This window comes from Stegostoma tigrinum, chromosome 18 (assembly GCF_030684315.1).
Source record: "Stegostoma tigrinum isolate sSteTig4 chromosome 18, sSteTig4.hap1, whole genome shotgun sequence".
Classification (NCBI taxonomy): Eukaryota; Metazoa; Chordata; class Chondrichthyes; order Orectolobiformes; family Stegostomatidae; genus Stegostoma; species Stegostoma tigrinum.
The window spans coordinates 53,234,695-53,256,382 of record NC_081371.1 but is presented as its reverse complement, the minus strand read 5'-3'; the positions used below and the strand labels follow the sequence as shown (position 1 = coordinate 53,256,382).

General features: G+C 41.0%; 1 protein-coding gene across 2 annotated transcripts in view; it reads left to right on the top strand.

Annotated features, from left to right (window-relative positions):
* The window catches only part of mon2 (MON2 homolog, regulator of endosome-to-Golgi trafficking), a 133,601-nt gene that overhangs the window by 16,581 nt on the left and 95,332 nt on the right, over positions 1-21,688 (top strand). For both annotated transcript variants that reach the window (XM_048548669.2, XM_048548667.2), the window contains exons 2-3: positions 17,230-17,293; positions 19,196-19,323. In XM_048548669.2, the coding sequence (XP_048404626.2) occupies positions 17,230-17,293; positions 19,196-19,323 (192 nt within the window). The remainder of the gene's footprint in view (positions 1-17,229; positions 17,294-19,195; positions 19,324-21,688) is intronic.

The following is a 21,688-nucleotide window of genomic DNA, read 5'->3' as shown; positions in this document are numbered from 1 at the left end:
CAAGGTAGCCTAGTTGGTTAAGTCAGATCATGTGCGATTCAGGGTGAGCTTGCCTTTTGGATACAAAATTGGTTTTATGGTAGGAGACACGCTGGTGGTGTAGTGTTTTTTTTTCAGACTAGAGGCCTGTGACCAGTAGTATTCCACAGGAATTGGTGCTAGGTCCACTTTTGTTTTATCATTTATATAAATGATTTGGAACACAATACCGGAGGCATGGTTAGCAAGTTTGATGACAACAAAATTGGTAGTATAGTGGACAGTGAAGAAGGTTATCTAAGGTTACAAAGAAATCTTGATTGATTAGGTCAATGGGCTGAGGATTCGCAGATGGAGTTTAATTTGGATAAATGTGAGGTATTGCATTTTTGTAATACAAACAAAGACAGGACTTGGACGATCAATAGTAGGGCCCTGGGTGGTGTTGTAGAACAGAGAGATCTAGACGTTCAGTACATAATTCTTTGAAATTTGTGTCGCAGGTAGACAGGATGGTTAAGAAGGTATTTAGCATACCAACCTTCATTGCATGGACCATTTGAGTGTAGGAGTTGGGATGTCATGTTGGGGTTGTATCGTGCATTGGTGAGGCCTCTTCTGGAGTACCATGTGCAGTTCTGATCACCCTGTTATAGGAAGGATATTACTAAACTGGAGAGGGTTCAGAAGAGATTTACTAGGATTTGCTGGGAATGGAGGGTTTGAAATATAAAAATAGAGTGGAAAGGCTGGGACTTTATTCACTGGAACGTAGGAGGCTGAGGAGCGACCTTATTGAGGTTTATAAAATCATGACGGTCATAGATAAGGTGAAAGACAAGGGTCTTTTTCTGAGGGTGGGGAGTTCAAAACTAGTGGCATATTTTTAAGGTGAGAGGAGTAAGATTTAAAAATGACATGAGGGGCAATATTTTTTACACAGAATGGTTTCAGTGTGAAAGTGCTGGTTGCAGGTACAGTTACAAAATTTAAAAGGCATTTGGATAATTTCATGACTAGGAATGGTTTGGAGAGATATGGGCCAAATGCAGGCAAGACTAGCTTAGTTTGGACCAAAGGGTCTGTTCCTGTGCTGTATGACTCCATAACTTTGTAAGCAATTCAAACGAGATTCTCTTGAGAGATGGAGCAGTTCAGACATAAATTGTATGGAGTTCAGAAAAATACAAGGCAATCTATTTGAGGTATACAAGGTGCTAAAGGGGATTGACAAAGTAGATGTCGATCAGATTCCTCCTCGTGGGGCAATCTAGAACAAGAGGCCATAGTTTTAAGATAAGGTGTGGCAGATTTAAAACACAGATGTGGAGAAATCACTTCTCCTGGGTTGCACATCTAGATTGCAGTGGATGCTGGAACATTGAGAAATGTAAGGAGAAAATAGATAATTTTTTATTAGTCACGGTTGATTCTTTGTGAAGGTGAGCAGGAAAGTGGTGTTGAAGGTGAGATAAGATTAGCCATGATCATTTCAAAGGGTGGAGCAGGCTCCCAGGGCTGAATAGCCTACTCCTGCTCCCAGTTCTTGAGTTCTTCTGCTCAAAACTGAGATTTTTATTGGGTAAGAGGATCAAGGGTTTGGAATAAAGTCTGGAAAGTGAAGTTGAAGATTGTCAGTGCAATTGTGATCTTGTTGATTGGTGGAGCAGACTCAGTGGGCCAAGCGGCAGACTTCTGCTCTAAATCTAATGGGTAAGATGCGAATGAAGAGTTTTAGCAGCAGATGGGACAAAGTAGATGTGAAGTGGTGCAAGCTTGTGCGGACAGAAGTAAGCAGTCTTTGTGAGGTTGGAGTGTTCAGGATGCCCTGTTTAGGATGGAGCATAGTCAATCTGTCTTGAAAAGCACTGTAATTAGCAATTTCTGCTTCCAGGATTCAGTGTGTGTGATTTTTTTTTTCCGGCTGTCTCAAAAAAGAGCTACTATTATTGCATATTAGAAGGTCATAGGGCTTGACCTGAGACAAAATCTCATTTAGCTCACTAGCATGTGTTGGACACAAGTCTAAATTATTTTTGATTGCCTCAGTCATTTCAAGAGTAAAACTTGCTTGTGTTTGACCTGCTGACCTATTATCATGGAAGTTCTCAATTTATATGCATTCTTATCACATACAGTTTCTTGTGGGTTACTTTAAAAATGCAAGGTTTGCTGGAGCAGAGTGTTAGTGTAATCGGTACACGCACAAGTTGTTGTGATCCTATTCCTTCATGAAAATGCGTTTTATTCTACATCTACTCCAGTCCGTTAACTGTACTCACATTCACAGCATATTCATTCTGCATTTGTTTGTTTGTTTTAGAAATTAGAAAATGAAATTCCCACCAGCTGCTGGCTTTGATGCTGAAAATTACGATAAAAGGTAGAGGGGCATGCATAAAATCCTTCTCCAAGACCGTGTTGGATTCAGGAATTTGTCACAAAATAAAGCGTGTACACTTTTGACCCTTGCTGTACTTAGGAAGACAGAGCAGGAGTAAGGCTCCTCAGACTCTTGAGCCTGCTCCGTTATTCTAGATCATGACTGCTTAACTTGCAAATGCTTATTGATGATGGTATAAAGAATACATTGATCAATGGTTACCTTCCACAATTCAGAAGTTTACTTGAATGAAATTTTATCCATTCTGAATTTTTTTTTCTCTCTCTTACAAAGAGCAGAGAGAGAATTGACCAGATAATATTTTTGTGATGTTGGATGGGGGATCAATATTGATTTGGCCACTGGGGTGAATACGCCATGCAGTCTCAATAACATGATGAGATATTTAAATTCACCTGACAAGGCAGCTGGGCATTTGATACTATGCTTCCTTACAAAGGCGATGCCTTTCCTCAGTAATGTATTGACACCAATCTAGACTCAACTATGTGCTAAAGCCTTGGTCATTAAATTTGTAGCTTACTGACTCTGCGACAAGTGATTTCAGCTGCCCAACTCTTGGTTGAGAGTTTCTCATGTATTGGGGGATTGAAGCTACCATACCTGGCTTGCAGCGAAGCAGTGTTAATTGTGAATGTTCTTCACTTCCAACCAGTGAAAACTGCTTTGGTTGTGTGGTACGCTGTGCAGTGATCATTTGGAATTTTGTGTCAAGGCCCACCACAGTAGAAGGGAGAGCTTAAGTGTTTTTTCTGGCATTGAAAAGCTTGTATCTTTAGTAATGGAAGTTTGCTGTAAGCCCTTTACTTTTTAACATTCTTACTGGAGACTGAAGTCTGGTAGATCCAGGCAGTGCATAGTACAGTTATTAATCACTTTGGCAACCTGGCTTATTTATCACTAAAAGGATAGATCAAACAGTGAAGGCTTGGAGTGTTCCCACTCAGCTTCAGCTTGGGGTGGCACGGTGGCTTAGTGGTTAGCATTGCTACTTCATGGCACCAGGGGTCCATGTTCAATTCTGGCCTTGGGTGACTGTCTGTGTGGAGTTTACATGTTTTCCCCATGTCTACGTGTATTTCTGTGGGTGCTCTAATTTCCTCCCACAGTCTAAAGATGGCAGGTTAGATAGATTGGCCATGCTAAATTACCTCATAGTGTCCAGGGATGTGCAGGATGTGTGCATTAGCCATGGTAAATGCGGTGTTACAGGAATAGAGTGCAGGGGATGAGTCTGGGTCGGATGCTCCCCACAGGATTGATGAAGGCCTGATGGGCCAAATGGCCTCGTTCTGAACAATAGGGATCTTATGATCCAGATAACTATACTGGCTAATGTGGACCTGCTTGGACAAGTGGCAGAAAGCCTTTCAGACTTCACAGTTTGTTATTTAATCTCTAGCAATAGCTTTGTGCACACTTGGAGTCGTCAACACTTGAATCTACCAATCTGTTTTAGAGCATAGATAATTGAAGTGAAGATAAGAGAAGATAATTTCTCTCTCCACAAGAAAAATGGATTTCTTATTAGTAAAATTGAAGCTGCATTTGTAATGATTTCTTTAAGAATTTAAAAGTTTTGTTTGTCAAGAGCCCCTCATACCACAACAGTCCCAAAAAGTAGGGGTCTGCGTTATGAAAGTCAGAGAAGTTGCAGTTCATTTCCTAGTCTGTGCTGAGTTGGCCTGTGAGTGCTACAGTTGGTATTAATATGCTTCAATTCTCGTAAAGACTGACTTTTTTAAGAAGATATATGAATTCTGTGACGTACCTAAAGGAATTGCATGAATGGCAAGGTTTCAAGTGTTAAAACATTATTATAACAAACTAAAAGCAATATTGGCTAACCATTGCCTAGTAGGTAACCAATATTCTAAACTACAGAAAATATGACCCTCATTAACATTTTAATGCAACAGATAACCCTTCACAGCATGCATAAACATTACTACACACTGCATTTTTTTTGAGAAGCAATTTTCAGTTACTCCAAGCTTTTAGTGAGTTCACCTCTCCCTGTTTTGTTGGGTTGTAATTTCCTATGGCTGTCAAAAGACACCAGAATGAGCTTTTGGAGAATCTCCAGACAACTACCAGTAGTAAGACTCACTTCAGTGACTGCTCCTGATCCCACCAGGTCAAATCTTACAGAGCTTTTAGAGACTGCTGGAAGGTTTTGATCAAAACTATCTCCCTGGTGAATTCTACGTTGGAATCCACAGCCTTCACTGGAGGCGTTCAAGAGGCTATACAATGATCGTTTGGATAAAAGTAATGTGAAAGAGTACAGGAAAAAGCAGGAGATTGGGTATCATTACGGAGGGCCAATTAATGAACTGGTGCACAATAAGGATGAATGGCCTCTTTCTGTGCTGTAACACTTCAGTGATTCTTTGCTAACCACACCAGCTGCAGCCTTTTGTTTCTGGCATCTTTCTCTGTCTGTGCAAAATCTGTCCATAGTTGGCCCAGCTGCTACTACCCTTTGTTTTCACAAGTAAATATTTTGCATGCTTCTCAAAGTAAGCATTAATCTGTACCCACTGTCAGGACAAAGTTAGACTGTCACTTATGCCCATCCTTTCTTATAGCTGTCCATTGTCAATTACCTGGCACCATTAATTTTCTAGGGCCACACTTGGGTTTAGTTTTCCGAATATGCGTACGTTTATAAGGAACCTCAACTGCCAATTCTGTCCATTCATCATGGCCATTATGTACACAAAGAAGCTCTTATGTGTACCCTTCTGGTGCTGAAATTCAGAATGAATCATACTGTTCAAGAAACGGGAGGTTTTTTCCTGAGCATTAATAAAGCACAAACGCCTGGGTTTTGCAGAGTTAAATGTTGTTCTTTTAGATATTTATACTGTACATGTGCTAAGTAGTAAAATAAAAATAAACTTGTCTTTGGAAATAGTGTATGCATGTGTACTTCAATGTTTTTGGACTTGTACTGTGAATGTGATAAGACAGCGCTATCTGTGAGAGTATTCTTTGATGTGAATGCTTTACTTCCTTAAGCTTCTGAACAGTGCCAAAAGTACACTTATCGCTGTAGTATTTTGAAACTGGTCTAAGTAGCTAAAACATTGTCAAAATTGTAAATTCTACAGCTGATCAGAAATTTCTGTTCGATGTGACTACTTTCTGTTGATTCTTTATGCAAAATCGGGACTTCTCTCATGTTTTAATTGTTTGAATAACGTATGAAATTTTGCACCAAACTCTTAACCTTTGAGCCAACTGTTTTGAATGTTGTCCACTGCAGAAACAAATTACTTCACCCTGGTTTTGGCTAGATAGACAACACTTTGTCACCTTTCCCTTCATCTTGCTAGTCCAGCCTGGTTTGTCATAAATGGAAACTTGAAGCGGATTATTGAATTTAAATTGCATCTGTTGTTTTGCAACTTGGTAGTCTGATAGTCAGCTTGTTTATATCCATTGTTGTTAAGAAATCCGTTTAAATGAACTAAGTTGACCACCAGGAAAAACTGAAAATTATATTTAAAAACCAAAAGAACTGCGGATGCCGTAAATCACGAACAAAACAAAGTTGCTGGAAAAGCTCAGCAGGTCTGGCAGCGTCTGTGAAGGAGAAAACAGAGTTAACGTTTTGGGTCAGTTCTGAGGAAAGGTCACCGGACCTGAAACATTAACTCTGTTTTCTCCTTCACAGATGATGCCAGACCTGCTGAGCTTTTCCAGCAACTTTATTTTTGTTCCTGAAAATTATATTTCTCCACTGAATTAAATTGAGCATCTCTGTCCTTTTAAATCTGTATGAAACTCGTACACTTTTGATCTTTTATAATTGACCATATATCTAATCTAACCATGGATTACCACGTTGAATTGATTCCATAGAACCTTTACAGTGTGGAAGCAAGCTGTTCAGCCCATCAAGTCCACACCGATCCTCCGAAGAACAGCCCACCAAACCCATCTCCCTACCTACCTATTGAGCCGCCCATGGTTGTTTAGAGTTAGTTAAGAAATAAATGTTGGTCATATAATATGTAGTTTCTTCATAAATGTTCTGACATTAAAGATTTTTCGAAGCATTTTAACACGTCATAATTGGAAAATAGATGGTTTGTCTGCCTAAATGTCTATATCCTTTTCTTTTTGAAGCCTACAGTTTCAAATCTCAGTCAAAATCAGTTTCCCTGTGTGAAGGCCCCTCAGTACTACTGATTTACTTATATCATTGCTAACATCAACTCCAGTGGATTGGTTGCCAGGGAGAGTGGAAAAAAAAGGCAGCAACATTTTTCAACGCTCTGAAGAACAGGAGTTATTTATTCAGGCTTCTTATGCTTCATGCAATACAGGGCAGTTGGAGCTTTCCAAGGGAGTAGAAGGATAATTTACTGTCACTTGCTCAAGTTGAACACACAAAGTAAGAACATGCAGTCTACTCTACACGGTGTGAAAATGAGAGCAATTTGCTCATGCTTTCACACCTGGAAATCTTGGATTGTATAATTATGGACTCCTCTTGATAAAAAAGCAGGGCCGAAAATATGGAGTTCCATTTTTAGAAAGTAGTATGCCTAATGTGCCTTTATTGTTTATGCTTGTAATTTTCTGTATAGAAGGTAAAGTATAGAAAGAGTTATCTAGTTGGTCCCTTGTCATCTCATCATGGCTTTGCATTCCCTTCCAACCTCTGCATTTGTTGAATAATGTTTTAGTTACTGCTTCTGTTCTTCACGTGTCTTCCTGCAGTTGAACCTTGCCTACCTTATTTGGTTGCATATTCTGAGCTCATGAGATTAATGCTGGGATTGAATTAACTTGCCTATTAGTTTCTAGAGCTGTAATATTTTGTTTTGTTGTTTTTATTCTTTACTGGAATGGGGTCCTCACTAACTAGACCAGAATTTGATGACTATTCCTCATTCATCTTGAGGTACATGGTGGTGAGCTGCTTCTTGACCCATTGCTCACTGAAATGTAAGTATGCCCACAGTGCTGTTAGGAAGGGACTTTCAGAACTTCAAGCCAGTGACAATGAAAGAACAGCAATTGAATTCCAAGTCAGGATAGTGTGTGGTTTGGAGGGGATCTTTCAGCTAGAGGTGTTCCCATATCACTCTTGCCATTACCTTCCTGCCTTCTGGTAGCAGTCACAAGTTTGGAAGGTGCTGTCTAAGGAACCTTGTACATCTTTTTGATGGTAATCACTACTGTCGCTGTGTTGGTCAAGCGGGCAGTTTTGTCATGAATGGTGGTATATTTCCTCAATGTTATTGGAGCTGCACTCACCCAAGTCAGTAAAGAGCATTCTGTTATACTCCTTACTTGTGCGATGAAGGTGGTCGGCAGGCTTTGAGGCTGCTGGAGGGGGGAGTTACCTGCTGTGGAACTTCTAACCTTTGGCTGCATTTGTAGCCACACCATGTGGCTGGTTCAGCTCAGTTTCTGGTCAGTGGTCAATCCCCAGGAAGTTGACAGTCAGGGATTTGATGATGGTAATGCTATTGAATGTCATGGGGCAGTGGTTTGATTCTGTCTTATTGGAGATGGTAATTGTCTGGCATTTGTGTGACAATTGCTACTTGCGTGTATGAGCCCACATCTGAATGTTGTCCACGTCTTGCTGCTTTTGGACAATATCTGTTTCAGTATTTGAGAACCCGCGAGTAGCGTTGAACATTGTGTAATTTGCAAACAACTAATCTATAATCTTACGATGGAGGCTACATCATTTATGAAGCTGCTGAAGATGCTTGGGCCTTGGCCTCTACCCTGAGTAACTCCTGCAAGGGCTGATTAACTTTGAACAACCACAGCTGTCTTTCTTTGTGCCAGGGGTGATTCCAACTGGTTGTCAGTTTCCCTGATTTCCATTAAGTTCCAATTTTGCTAGGGCTCATTGAAACAATGCTCATTCAAAAGTTGCCTTAGTCTGAAGGGCTGTTACCCTCACTTCCTTTCTTGAGTTCACTTCTTTGGTGCATGTTTAGACCAAGGTTGTATAGCTGATGGCCAGTTTGCAGATTATTGCTGAGTAAGTGCAGCTTGATAGCACTGTCAATGGTAACTTCAATCATTTACTGATGATTGATGAGACAATAGTTGGCCAGGTTGGATTTGACCCATTTTTCCTCTGGAGAGGTTATACCTAGATGATTTTCGAGATTCCTGGCTAGAGGCCAGTGTTGTAATTGTAATGGAACAGCCTTTCTAGGGGAGCACCTAGTTCTGAGGTGCAAGTCAACGGTGCTGTTGCTGGAATTTTGTCAGGCTGAAGATTGGCACCTGGCAGAGATATGACGGGGGAGGCTGAGATGGATCATTCAGTTGGCACTTCTGCTTGAAGATCACTTTGAATACTTCAGCCTTTTTGCACTGATGTGTTGGCCTCCTCTGTTGAGAATAGGCGTATTGTGAAGCCACCTTGAGGGGAATTATTCAGGTGTCTAGCACCATTCACACCTAGATGTGGCAGAACTGCAGATTTTTGTCCGTTGCATATGGGATTAGACTAGATTAGATTCTCTATAGTGTGGAAACAGGCCTTTCGGCCCAACTAGTCCACAGTGCCCCTTGAAGAATCCCACTCACCCCTGAACACTATGGGCAATTTAGCATGGCCAATCCACCTAGCCTGCACATCTTTGGACTGTGGGAGGAAACAGGAGCACCCGGAGGAAACCCACAAAGACACGGGGAGAATGTGCAAACTCCACACAGATAGTCGCCCGAGGCTGGAATTGAACCCGGGTCCCTGGTGCTGTGAGGCTGCAGTGCTAACCACTGAGCCACCGTGCTGCCCCAAGTGGGATCCCTATGTGGGATCACATAGCTCCATCTATTACATTGAGCTTATAGTGCTTATCATGTGAATAATTCTGTTTTGTAGCATCACCAGGTTGACACTGTTTGGTGTGCTGTATACGCTCCTCATTAAATAGAAAAGATCCCCAACTTGGTAGAATGAAGGATTTGCTGGCCCATTAGGTTATAGATTGTGGTTGAATGCAAGTCTGCTGCTGCTGATAGATCATAGTACTCCATGGATGCCAAGTGTTGTGTAATTCAGATCAGTTAAAAAAAATCTGTTTCAGCATGGTGGTAGTGTCTCATATCAGGATGGAGGGTATCCTCAATAAGAAGACAGAACTTTATCTCCATCAGGGCAGTGGTGTAGTGTGAAGTGGTGGCTCTTACCAATACTGTTACGGGCAGGTGCAGTTACGGTAGGCAGAATAAATACGTTTTTCCTCTTGTTGGTTCGCTCACTGCTAGAGGCCCAGTCTAGCACCATTGTCTTTTAGGACTTAATCAGCTTCATCCATAGTAGTGCTATTGAGCCACTCTTGGTGATGGGCATTAAGGTACATTCTGTGCCCTTGACATCCTCAGTGCTTCCTCTGAATGCTATTCAGCAATGAGGGGAACTGGTTCATAGAACAGAGAACATTACAGCACAGTACAGGCCCTTCGGCCCTCGATATTGTGCCGACCTGCCATACCAATCTGAAGCCCGTCTAACCTACACTATTCCATGTTCTTGTCCAATGATGCTTAAATGTACCTAAAGTTGGCGAATCTACTGCCGTTGTAGGCAAAGCGTTCCATTCCCTTACTACTCTGAGTAAAGAAACTACCTCTGACATCTGTCCTATATCTTTCACCCCTCAATTTAAAGCTATGTCCCCTCGTGCTCGCCGTCACCATCCGAGGAAAAAGGCTCTCCCTATCCACCCTATCTAACCCTCTAATTATTTTATATGTTTCAATTAACCTCTCAACCTTCTTCTCTCGAACAAAAACAGCCTCAAATCCCTCAGCCTTTCCTCGTAACACCATCTCTCCATAACAGGCAACATCCTAGTAAATCTCCTCTGCACCCTTTCCAAAGCTTCCACATCATTCTTATAATGCGGTGACCAGAACTGTATGCAATACTCCAAGTGCGGCCGCACCAGAGTTTTGTACAGCTGCAGCATAACCTCTTGGTTCCGGAACTCAATCCCTCTATTAATAAAAGCTAAAACACTGTATGCCTTCTTAACAGCCCTGTCAACCTGGGTGGCAACTTTCAAGGATCTGTGTACATGGACACCGAAATCTCTTTGCTCATCTACACCACCAAGAATCTTACCATTAGCTCAGTCCTTTGCCTTCCGGTTACTCCTACCAAAGTGCATCACGTCACACTTCTCCGCGTTAAACTCCATTTGCCATCTCTCAGCCCTGCTCTGTAGCTTATCTATGTCTCTCTGTAACCTACAACATCCTTTGTCACTATCCACAACTCCACTGACCTTAGTGTCGTCTGCAAATTTACTAACCCATCCTTCTACGCCCTCATCCAAGTCATTTATAAAAATGACAAACAGCAGTGGACCCAACACCGATGCTTGTGGTCCATCACTAGTAACTGGACTCCAGGATGAACATTTCCCATCAACCACCACCCTCTGTCTTCTTTCAGCAAGCCAATTTCTGATCCAAACTGCTATATCTCCCACAATCCCATTCCTCTGCATTTTGTACAATAGCCTACTGTAGGGAACCTTATTGAAAACATTGCTGAAATCCATATACACCACATCAACCGGTTTACTCTCATCGACCTGTTTGGTCATCTTCTCAAAGAACTCAAGGTTTGTGAGGCATGACCTACCCTTCACAAAACCAATCTGACTATCCCTAATCAAATTATTCTTTTCTAGATGATTATAAATTCTATCTCTTATAACCTTTTCCAACACTTTACCAACAACTGAAGTAAGGCTCACTGGTCTATAATTACCAGGGTTGTCTCTACTCCCCTTCTTGAACAGGGGCACCACATTTGCTATCCTGCAGTCTTCTGGCACTATTCCTGTAGACAATGACGAGTTAAAGATCAATGCCAAAGGCTTGGCAATCTCCTCCCTGGCTTCCCAGAGGATCCTAGGATAAATCCCGTCCGGCCCAGGGGACTTATCTATTTTCACACTCTGTCGGATTTCTAATACCTCTTCCTTGTGAGCCTCAATCCCGCCTAGTCTAGTAGCCTGTATCTCAGTATTCTCCTCAACAACATTGTCAATACTGTCAAAAAATATTTGTTTAGTGCTTCCCCTATCTCATCTGACTCCACACACAACTTACCACTACTATTCTTGATTGGCCCTGATCTTACTCTCGTCATTCTTTTTTTCCTTAAATACCTATAGAAAGCCTTAGGGTTTGCCCTGATCCTATCTGCCAACAACTTCTCATGTCTCCTCCTGGCTCTTCTGAGCCCTCTCTTTAGGTTTTTCCTGGCTACCTTGTAACCCTCAAGTGCCCTAATTGAGCCTTCACATCTCATCCTAACATAAGCCGCCTTCTTCCTCCTGACCAGAGATTCCACCTGCTTCGTAAACTACGGCTCCCGCACTCTACAGCTTCCCCCCTACCTGACAGGTACATACTTATCTAGGACACACAGGAGCTTTTCCTTAAATAAGCTACTCATTTCTAATGTGCCCATCCCCTGCGGTTTCCTTCCCCATCCTATGCTCCCTAAATCTTGCCTAATCACATCGTAGTTGCCTTTCCCCCAGCTCTAACTCTTGCCCAGTGGTATACGCCTATCCCTTTCCATCACTAAAGTAAACATAACAGAATTGTGATCACTATCACCAAAGTGCTCACCTACTTCCAAATCTAACACCTGGCCAGGCTCATTACCCAGTACCAAATCTACTGTGGCTTCGCCCCTTGTTGGCTATCTACATACTTTGTGTCAGGAAGCCCTCCTGCGCACACTGGACAAAAACTGACCCATCTATAGTACTCGAACTATAGTGTTCCCAGTCAATAGTTGGAAAGTTGAAGTCCCCCATGACAACTACCCTGTCCCTCTCACTCCTATGGAGAATCATCTTTGCTATCCTTTCCTCTACATCTCTGGAACTATTCGGAGGCCTATAGAAAACTCCAAAGAGGGTGACCTCTCCTTTCCTGTTTCTAACCTCAGCCCATACTACCTCAGTTGACGAGTCCCCAAACATCCTTTCTGCAACTGTAATACTGTCCTTGACCAACAATGCCACACCTCCCCCTCTTTTACCATCATCTCTGTTCTTACTGAAACATCTCAATCCCGGAACCTGCAACAACCATTCCTGTCCCTGCTCTATCCATGTCTCCAAAATGGCCACAACATCGAAGTCCCAGGTACCAACTTATGCTGCAAGTTCACCCACCTTATTTCAGATGCTCCCGGCGTTGAAGTAGACACACTTCAAACCAACTTCTTGCTTGCCAGTGCCATCTTGCGTCCCTGAAACTTCATTTCGGACTTCCCTACTCTCAACCTTTTCTATACTCGAACTACAATTTTGGTTCCCATCCCCCTGTTGAAATAGTTTAAACCCACCCGAATAGCCTTAGCGAATTTCCCCCCCAGGATATCGGTATCCCTCTGGTTCATGTGAAGACCATCCTGCTTGTAGAGGTCCCACCTGCCCCAGAAAGAGCCCCAATTATCCAAGAATCCAAAACCCACCCTCCTGCACCATCCCTGTAGTCACGTGTTCAACTCCTCTCTCTCCCTATTCCTCGCCTCACTAGCACGTGGCACGGGCTTCCTTGCCTCACTAGCACTAGTTCATTAGCTGAGGAAAAGGCATTTTGTGTTAATCAGTGGGATACTTCCTTACCCATGTTTGATGTCAGGAGACTTCGAGAGATCTGGAATCAATGTTGAGAACTCCATCCAAACTATGTACCACTGAGTCATGTCCTCAGATGATGGTGCAGTTGGTAAGAGGGATGTTTCAGGTTTATTGTTGTAATTTCTGATGTCTTGGTCAATATTAGGTGGTGCATCCTGTTTCAGTCGTTTGCAGACTTTACGTCAGCTGGATACAAATGAGGCACTTGCTGGATCATTTCAAAGCACATGTTAAGACCATAAGACTTAGGAGTGGATGTTAAGAGTCAGATGTAGACTTGATAGAGTGAAGATGGTAGACCTCTCTTTAATGAAAGACATTAATGAACATGATGGTTTTACAACAGCAGAAAATGTACTCATGATGCTTAGTAACTCGGCTTTAGTTACAGATTTAAGAATTCAATTCAGACTCCAGAAAGTGCTGTGGTGGGATTCGAACCCATGTCTCCAGATAATTAGCTTGGAAAATGAGTCTGGTAAAAAGTACCATAATGCTGCCACCACCTCAAATCTGTTTTACATTATCAAAAGCTTTTAATGGCCTTAGATCACAATTATTTTCTATTCCAATATTTTTTCTTGAAGTTTGTTTTCATAATATTTTAAATGCTTTAAACAGCATTAGAAATAAAATTTAACAGGCATGTTTGTACAACTCTGTTCAAGGACTTGAAATGCCTGTTCTGACTTTTTTTAAAAAGAGAAACACAAGCGAGCAAGAAAGAGGTGACAAATGAACAGCACTTGGCTCGGACATAACTAAAATAACCAGTCCTTTGCAAAACTGGACTTTCTTCTACCCTTTTTATTACTGGCTATCTGCACGAACACTAATCTTTCCCATCTGTGTTGGAAGCGATTTCCCCTCATCTCTTTCTCAGTAAGGATATGCACGTCCAGTTAATAGCTTGGAAACAGAGTTTAAGTGCAAAAAGAATCTGAAAGCTCATTAAGGGTCAGTGCAGAATCTCACCCTTTTGAAAGTCACTACAGTCTGCATCTAGATGTGAGACCAGGTCTGAAGCTTAATCAAAACAGAAGTAAAATTGCTTCATGTTCCTCCTCATGGAATCTGTTTCAATGTATAAACCACCCAATGATTAGCATTATGAGGCAGTCATTTTGACTTTGAACTAATATCCAGAATAATATATTTTTTCTTACCTTACATCCTGAATAAGTAATGGCGTTTAACTATTCTCAATGGCTGTTAGTGGAGCAGATTCAATAAGTTCACTTGTATACGAATTCACATGAATCGATCTTTTATACTAGATGTGAATAAAAGCTAAGTACTATAGATGCTGGAAATTTGAAACATACGCTCGGCCTTGGCAACGTCTATGAAGAGAGAAACCAAGAAAACCGAAGAAGAGTTATTTTCACTGTTCTCTCCACTGACACTGCCAGACCTACTGAGCTTTTCCAATGTTTTGTGGAATTTTTAACTGACTGGGAGTTGGATAGTTTTGACAAAAAAAAAACAGGTTGAGTAAAATATAACAGAGACTTCTAATGGTTGACAAATAGTTACCTATTCATAGTTATCTCTCTACTTTGAGGTTGGACAAGTAGAACATTAGTGACACTGAGATTCCCATCTACCTAGTGAGAAAAAATATGTGCATTTCCATGTAGCTTTCAATATAAAATCCCAGCAGTGTGTAATGGGTGAACCTGCATTATGTTCAATAACTATGAAGAAAGTTAAATCTGTAATGTTGCTCAAGATTGACTAAATACAGTTATTATTGCAGTTTAATAAGGAGTTTGTGTGTTCACGAATGATAATGGCCAGAAAACTAAATATCTGGAATATATTGAACTGGGCTTTTCATTGCTTATTGGAATAAAATTTGCAGGGAAATAAATCTAATAATTTTCATCTTGAACTAATTACAGTTGAAGAGAAAGTAATATAAAAGATTCTTCCTTTAAAATTACCTTTAATAGCCATAATGGTGAGTAATTTTTAGTCCTCAACCTGCCAGCTAGTGTAAGACATTTAATTTTTCTTTCCTCTATTATGCTGTGGAAAAGTGCAGTGCTAATTTATTAAATAGGAACAAGAAAAAAATGTGTCATGGTTGTTAGTACGGATGAATAAATTAAATAGTTTGACATGTTATATTTTCTCCAATGCATCTTTACAAAATGTGATATTGAATGTTCAAGGCTGAATGGAAGTTTTGAAGAAGCTAGATATGGGCATAATGTCATTACGCTGTTGCTAGGGGAGATAGTGGTGTAATGATAAACAAAGCCTGTCGATACACCCTGGGGTTATGAATTCCTAAGTCCCAACATGAAAGCCTGTGGAAGAGGGTTAGAATATAAAAGCAGTGATGTGCTTCTGATGCTTTATAAAGCATTAGTTAGGCCCCATTTAGAATACTGGGTCTAATTTTGGGCTGCACACCTCAGGAAGGACATACTAGCCCTGGAGCGTGTCCAGCGGAGATTCACACGGATGATCCCTGGAATGGTAGGTTTAACGTATGATGAATCGCTAAGGATCCTGGGATTGTACTCATTAGAGTTTAGAAGGTTGAAGGGAGATCTAATAGAAACTTACAAGATAATGTATGGTTCAGAAGGGTGGACACTAGGAAGTTGTTTCCGTTAGGCGGGGAGACTGGGACCCATGGGCACAGCCTTAAAATTAGAGGGGGTAAATTTAAAACTGAAATGAGACGACATTTCTTCAGCCAGAGTGTGCTGGGCTTGTGGAATTCATTGCCACGGAGTGCAGTGGAGGCCGGGCCGTTGGATGCCTTCAAGGCAGAGATCGATAAATTCTTGATCTGACAAGGAATCGAGGGCTACAGGGAGAGTGCAGGGAAGTGGAGTTGAAATGCCCATCAGCCATGATTTAAATGACAGCGGACTTGATGGGCCGAATGACCTTTCTTCCACTCCTATGTCTTATGGTCTTATGGAATTTAAATTCAATTAATAAAGCTGGAATTATGAACCTAATCTCAGTAACAGTGACCATGACAACTGAGACCATTGTAAAAACCCATTTGGTTCACTAATGTCCTCTAGAAAACAAAATTTACCATCTTTACCAGGTTTGACCTACATGTCCCACAACAATGTGGCTGACTGTCAATTGCCCTCTGAAATGGCCAAGCAAGCCTCAGTTCAAGGGCAGTAGAGATAGGCAATAAAATTCTGGATGTAAGTTTGCTCACTGAGCTGGAAGGTTCGTTCTCAGACGTTTCATCACCATTCTAGGTAACATCATCAGTGAGCCTCTGGTGAAGCGCTGGTGTTATGTCCCACTTTCTATCCCGCTGTCAAATCTTCTCAAAACTCGATAGGCAATAAAAGCTGGCCTTGCCAGCAACACCCACCTGCCATGAAGAAATAAACAATAGCAAACCAATTGTTGGATAATGCTATAATCTTTAAATGATCATAAATCTGTACTTAAAGGTAAAGCTTATTTGAAATTAGAAACATGGTACATATGATTATCCTTTTCCTTTCACACCCTCAGGATGTCCAAAACTGCTTCACAACCTGTGAAAAATGTTTTGCTGTTTAGTAAATGTAAGAAACAGGTCAGCCAACTCGTACTGACAGTAATGTCTTAACGACTAGCTACTTTGCTTTAAATTGTATTGGTGAAAGGGATAAATATTGGCAATGAAACGAGTGAACGTCCCTACTATTCTTCAAAATAGTGCGTCAGGATCTTTTTAATGTTTTGCCTGAAAGAGACAAGCGATTTGTTTAACTGATGGATATTGGCCGCAATGAAGAAAAGATGAAGACCTGTTCTGTAACTGCGTAGTACTCTTCAATTCTTGGTATTAAGGATTGTCCGATGTCCGTGATATAAAACATTGTGAAGGACATTTGTTACAAAAGTCCTTAATTTGCATTATTTAAGCCTGCCCATTCTGGGTGGGCACATAAATGAGCTTGCTTCTTAAAATACAGCGATTTTGAGTGAGTTGGAACCTTGGAGGACCCAGATTCTTCCCTCTCCTCAGCCACGTTGACCTTCCAAACCTCTGAAATGTCAGGGCCATTAAGCACTAATAAAACCCGTAATAGCCAGGAGAGTGTTCAAAACCCTTTCCCTCATGAATATTGCAGGTCATCTGAAATTATTTCATTAATAGCTATCTATTCTAATATTTGTTAAATTTGATTTTATTAGGCTGCTGAATCAGGAATTGTGAAAGTCAAAACAATAGCTGCTCGAAACACAGATATTTTGGCTGGTAAGTGTGAATTTTCATTAACTTGGCCTTTAGTGAAGCATTTTTTCTAAAATAATGTCGACGTAGCTGCCTTTAGCTAATTTTTTCTTTTCACAGCTCAGGGCAGTGAGGTCATAGAAACACCTTAATTCAACCCACCTCCCCCCAAACCCACACAACATCGGGATACAGCCAATTCATGCATAATAGAACCTGGGACAATCTAATGTCTCATTGACTTTGTAAGGTTTGTTCCAACAGCACGTTTGGGAGCATGTTGTAAAGTAACAAATATAATCAAAAGGCCTTCGCAAAGTGCAAAGTTAGCCAGGGTAAACAGTCTGGCCTCTTGCCATTGCTTGCCTGGAATACTCTTTCGTTCAACCTAATGAAGGATAATCCCAAGCCAGTATAAGTTTAGCAACTGAACGTTTGCCAATCTTGCACGTTTGTGAGCATTAAAATATAAATAACTGCTTGTGAGCAAATCATGAACCAATACATTTGTTCTCGCATTGCCAAATCTGCACTGTGTTTTAAACAGCGCAAAACAAGTAAAGAAATTGTATGAAACTGATTCTTTTTGATAGAAGTGAGATATCAGAGAGGACTGGATGTGGGCACATTGAAGCGAAATGCACAAACCTTAGCTCCTAAACATTCACTCTACAAGCATATCAATACAGAGTATACTTAAAATGGAATTTCTGAGAAGCCGTTAAAAAAAACTCATTACTGCTTAGCACCATGGGCCAGGATTTGATTCCACCCTCATACAACTGTCTCTGTGGAGTTTGCACATTCTCCCTGTAGCTGCTTGGGTTCTCCTCTGGTTTTCTTCCGCAGGCCAAAGATGTGCAGGCTAGATGGATTGGCCATGCTAAAATGCCCATAGTGTTCAGGGATGCGTCGATTAGGTGGGTTATGGGGGATGGCTCTGGGTGGGATATACTGAGGGCCGGTGTGGACTTGTTGGGCCGAAGGGCCTGTTTCCATACTGTGGGGATTCTATGATTCCATTTGAATTCCATTCAATTGAATTCCTGTTTGATTTCATTCAACGTATACATGTATTGTGGGTAAATCACTGCAGATTATCTTTAATTCAGATATACACTAACAAATCTCAGACAATGAAGTACTGAAGCAATAATTTAAACTTTATTGCATGCAGCAACCAAAAGAAGATCCTTCAAGTAAGCAAGTTAACTTGGCTATTACCTAATTAATAGTGGAATTTATTTACGATTCCAACCAACAGTGTCCAACTCTGGAAGTGTCCAGAGTTCACCCCTTGTGTACTGTTGTTCTTTGAAGCTGTGCTGCTGAATTGTTGTAGTGTTGGGTTCTTATACAGTTTTCTCTCTTTCAACTTCCTGGTGTGACATTATTGATGATCCTTTAGATTCTTTGATTCCCAACATTGGTTATTCTCTTGGAGTCCTTAAATCTACAACTTGCATTCTTATTAGAAGTAACAGCCCTGTTCCTTGTTACATTGGGTGTTAGCTGTCCATTTGAAACTGCCCGTCCTGCAGTTAACTCCTTAAATTCGGGACATTCCTTCTACAGGCAGTCTTAATTACCCATTTGCCATGAGGCAGCAGGCTATCAAGCAGTGTTACCTCCTATCTTCCAGGAAACAGCTTGTTTATAATGCTTTGACTCCTTCCCTGGGATGGTTAATTAGCATGTTACTTTTAATTCCTTTGTAACAGTTTCTCTGTGCTCCTTTCATCTCAGGAAACAGTTTATTTCAGAAAGAGTTATTGCTGATTCTTTCAATCCATGAAAGTTGTAAAGTTTAAATTGTCCCACACCTGATGTAGACTCTCAATGTGGACAGACGCTCTAAATTAGATCTTTTTTAAAGACTTCATAACCACAGCTTCTTAAATAACATTCTTCCTTTGATTCTCTTAGCTTTGAAAGAAAATAGCTCTGAAGTTGTCCAGCCATTGCTCATGGGATGTGGAACCAAGGAACCCAAGATTGCTCAGTTATGCTTGTCAGCAATTCAGAGGCTCATGTCACATGAAGTGGTTTCTGAAGTATGTAAAATTCATTTGATCTTCCAATGGAGATTATTGGTACATTTAGTGGCTAGAGTCATTTCTGTAATTCTTCAGACCTTGTTTATGTAGCGTGCAGTATGAGGTACTAAACTTCCCTTTGGTTAACTGACCAGAAATCTAAAACTGCATTTGGTTTGGAATCCAAATTGAGAAATTACATAGAATGCCCAGCATAGGTATGGGCACTTCAGCCAAAAGATCCATGTAATGATCCCAATTATCTTCCTGCCACCTTATTTCATCTTACTATATCAACCTTCTTTTTTATCTCATGCATTTATCTGGATTTCCCCTCAAATGCGTCAATACTATGTGCCCCAGAAACGTTCCATCTGGTGTCAATATTCCACATTCATAACACTGAATAATGAGATTTCTTTTGAAGTTTTTATTCGTAACTATTTTCTTATTATTTTGAACATCACATTAGTGGAAGCATATTTTTTCATGTCTGTCCCATCGACTCTTTTCATAATTAAGACCTCTTTCAGGTCATCTCTTGGCTTCTGACTTCTAGAGCCACGAGCCCAGCCTGTATAGTCTTTAATGTCAGTTGCTTCAAGTCAACTAATATGAGCTTCAACACACTGTTCAACCAGTAAAGTGTCTGTGGATTTAAAAGAGTTTGGATTAAGCTGGTTGAAGCTGCCACCTATGCAGGTCAAAGGTGCTATGGATCTGCCTTCTGGCTTAACAGAGCAACCAGTTCTGATGTTCAATTGGCAAGAATATAAATAGAACCCTGAGAGATCCTTCTGCTCTTTTCATTCTTCCCTCTCAGCTCACTTCCCAAGGGTGGTAATCACCAGGAAGTAATTACATAACTGAAAGTATGAGCACGATTGTCGACAGCAGGTCCTAGAAGTATCTTTTAAGCATCATGGTGAGCAACACTGCTCACTATAAAATGCCTGAGTTGCAACCAATCTCTTGAAGACATGCACAGAAATAGACCATTTAGTCCAAAAGCTATTATTTATGCTCCATGTGAACTTGCTTCCCACCTCATTTCATCTTAACCTATTACCAGATCCTTACATTCCTATTCCACCTATGTGGATGCTTGGTCAGCTGTGGTTTAGTTGGTAGCACGTTCCTCTGAATCCAGATTCAATTCCTGCTCCAGGACTTGACCTCAAAAATCAAGGCTGATACTTCAGTGCAGTACTGAGGGTGTGTCATGCTGACCTGCAGACAGAACAATAAAACTTTAGCAATGAGAATGCTGCGGTAATATTTCGTGCTGAATTTAATTGCCTGATTTAATGTTAATTTTGAATTTAATCTTTTTAATTATTGAGGCTCAGGCCTAAGTGGACTTGTGAGGAAAAAATCAATTAAAAGAATCATAGAAATGACAGTGTTCCATTGTCTTGAATCATGTTCTGGTCTGGCATATATGCCTGGTGATATTGGCTGTCGAGTGAAGAAGGTGGAATTTGCTTTGCATGTGGTCATAAGATAGAAGAGCAGAAGTAGATCATTTGGCTTGTTAGGTCGGCTTTGCCATTCCATGATGGCTGATATGTTTCTCGACCCCACTCACTGCTTTTTTCCTATAAACCTTGATTCCCTTACTAATCAAGCTTCCACACTGTAGGGAATCTAATCTAATCTATCTATCTCTGTCTTAAATACACTCAGTGGCTTGGCTTCAACAGACTTATGCAGCAAAGAGTTCCACAGATTCACCACACTTCAGTTGAAAACTTACTCCTCATATCAGTTCTAAAGAGTAGCTCCTTCACTATGAAGCTGTGCCCTTGTACCCTAGTCTCTCCTAGTAGTGGAAACAGCTCCTCCACGACCACTCTGCACAGGATTCTCAGCATTTTGCAAATTTCAATGAAACCACATCTCCCTCCCCCCCATTCTTCTAAGCTCCATTGAGTACACATTGAGGACTCCATTGAGCCCTCAACCACTCCTTGTATGACAAACCCTTCATTCTCAGGACCATTCTTCTGATCCTCCTCTAGACCCCCTCCAAGGCCAGCACATCCATCCTTAGGTACAGAGTCCAGACTGCTCTCAGAATTTCAAATGCAGTCTGACCAGAGCCTTATACAACCTCAGCCATATGTCACTGCACTTGTATTTTAGCCCTCTCAAAATGAATGTTAACGTTGCATTTGCCTTCTTAATTGTGCATCGAACCTTATGTTAACTTTAAGGTTATCCTGAACAAAGACCAGGCCCTTTGTACTTCAGATTTCCAAAGCCTTTCTGCATTTAGAAAATAGTCACATCTCTATTCTTTCAGCCAAAGTGCATAACTCACGCTTTACCACATTATATTCTGTCTGCCATATCTTTACCCACTCTCCTAGCCTGCCCAAGG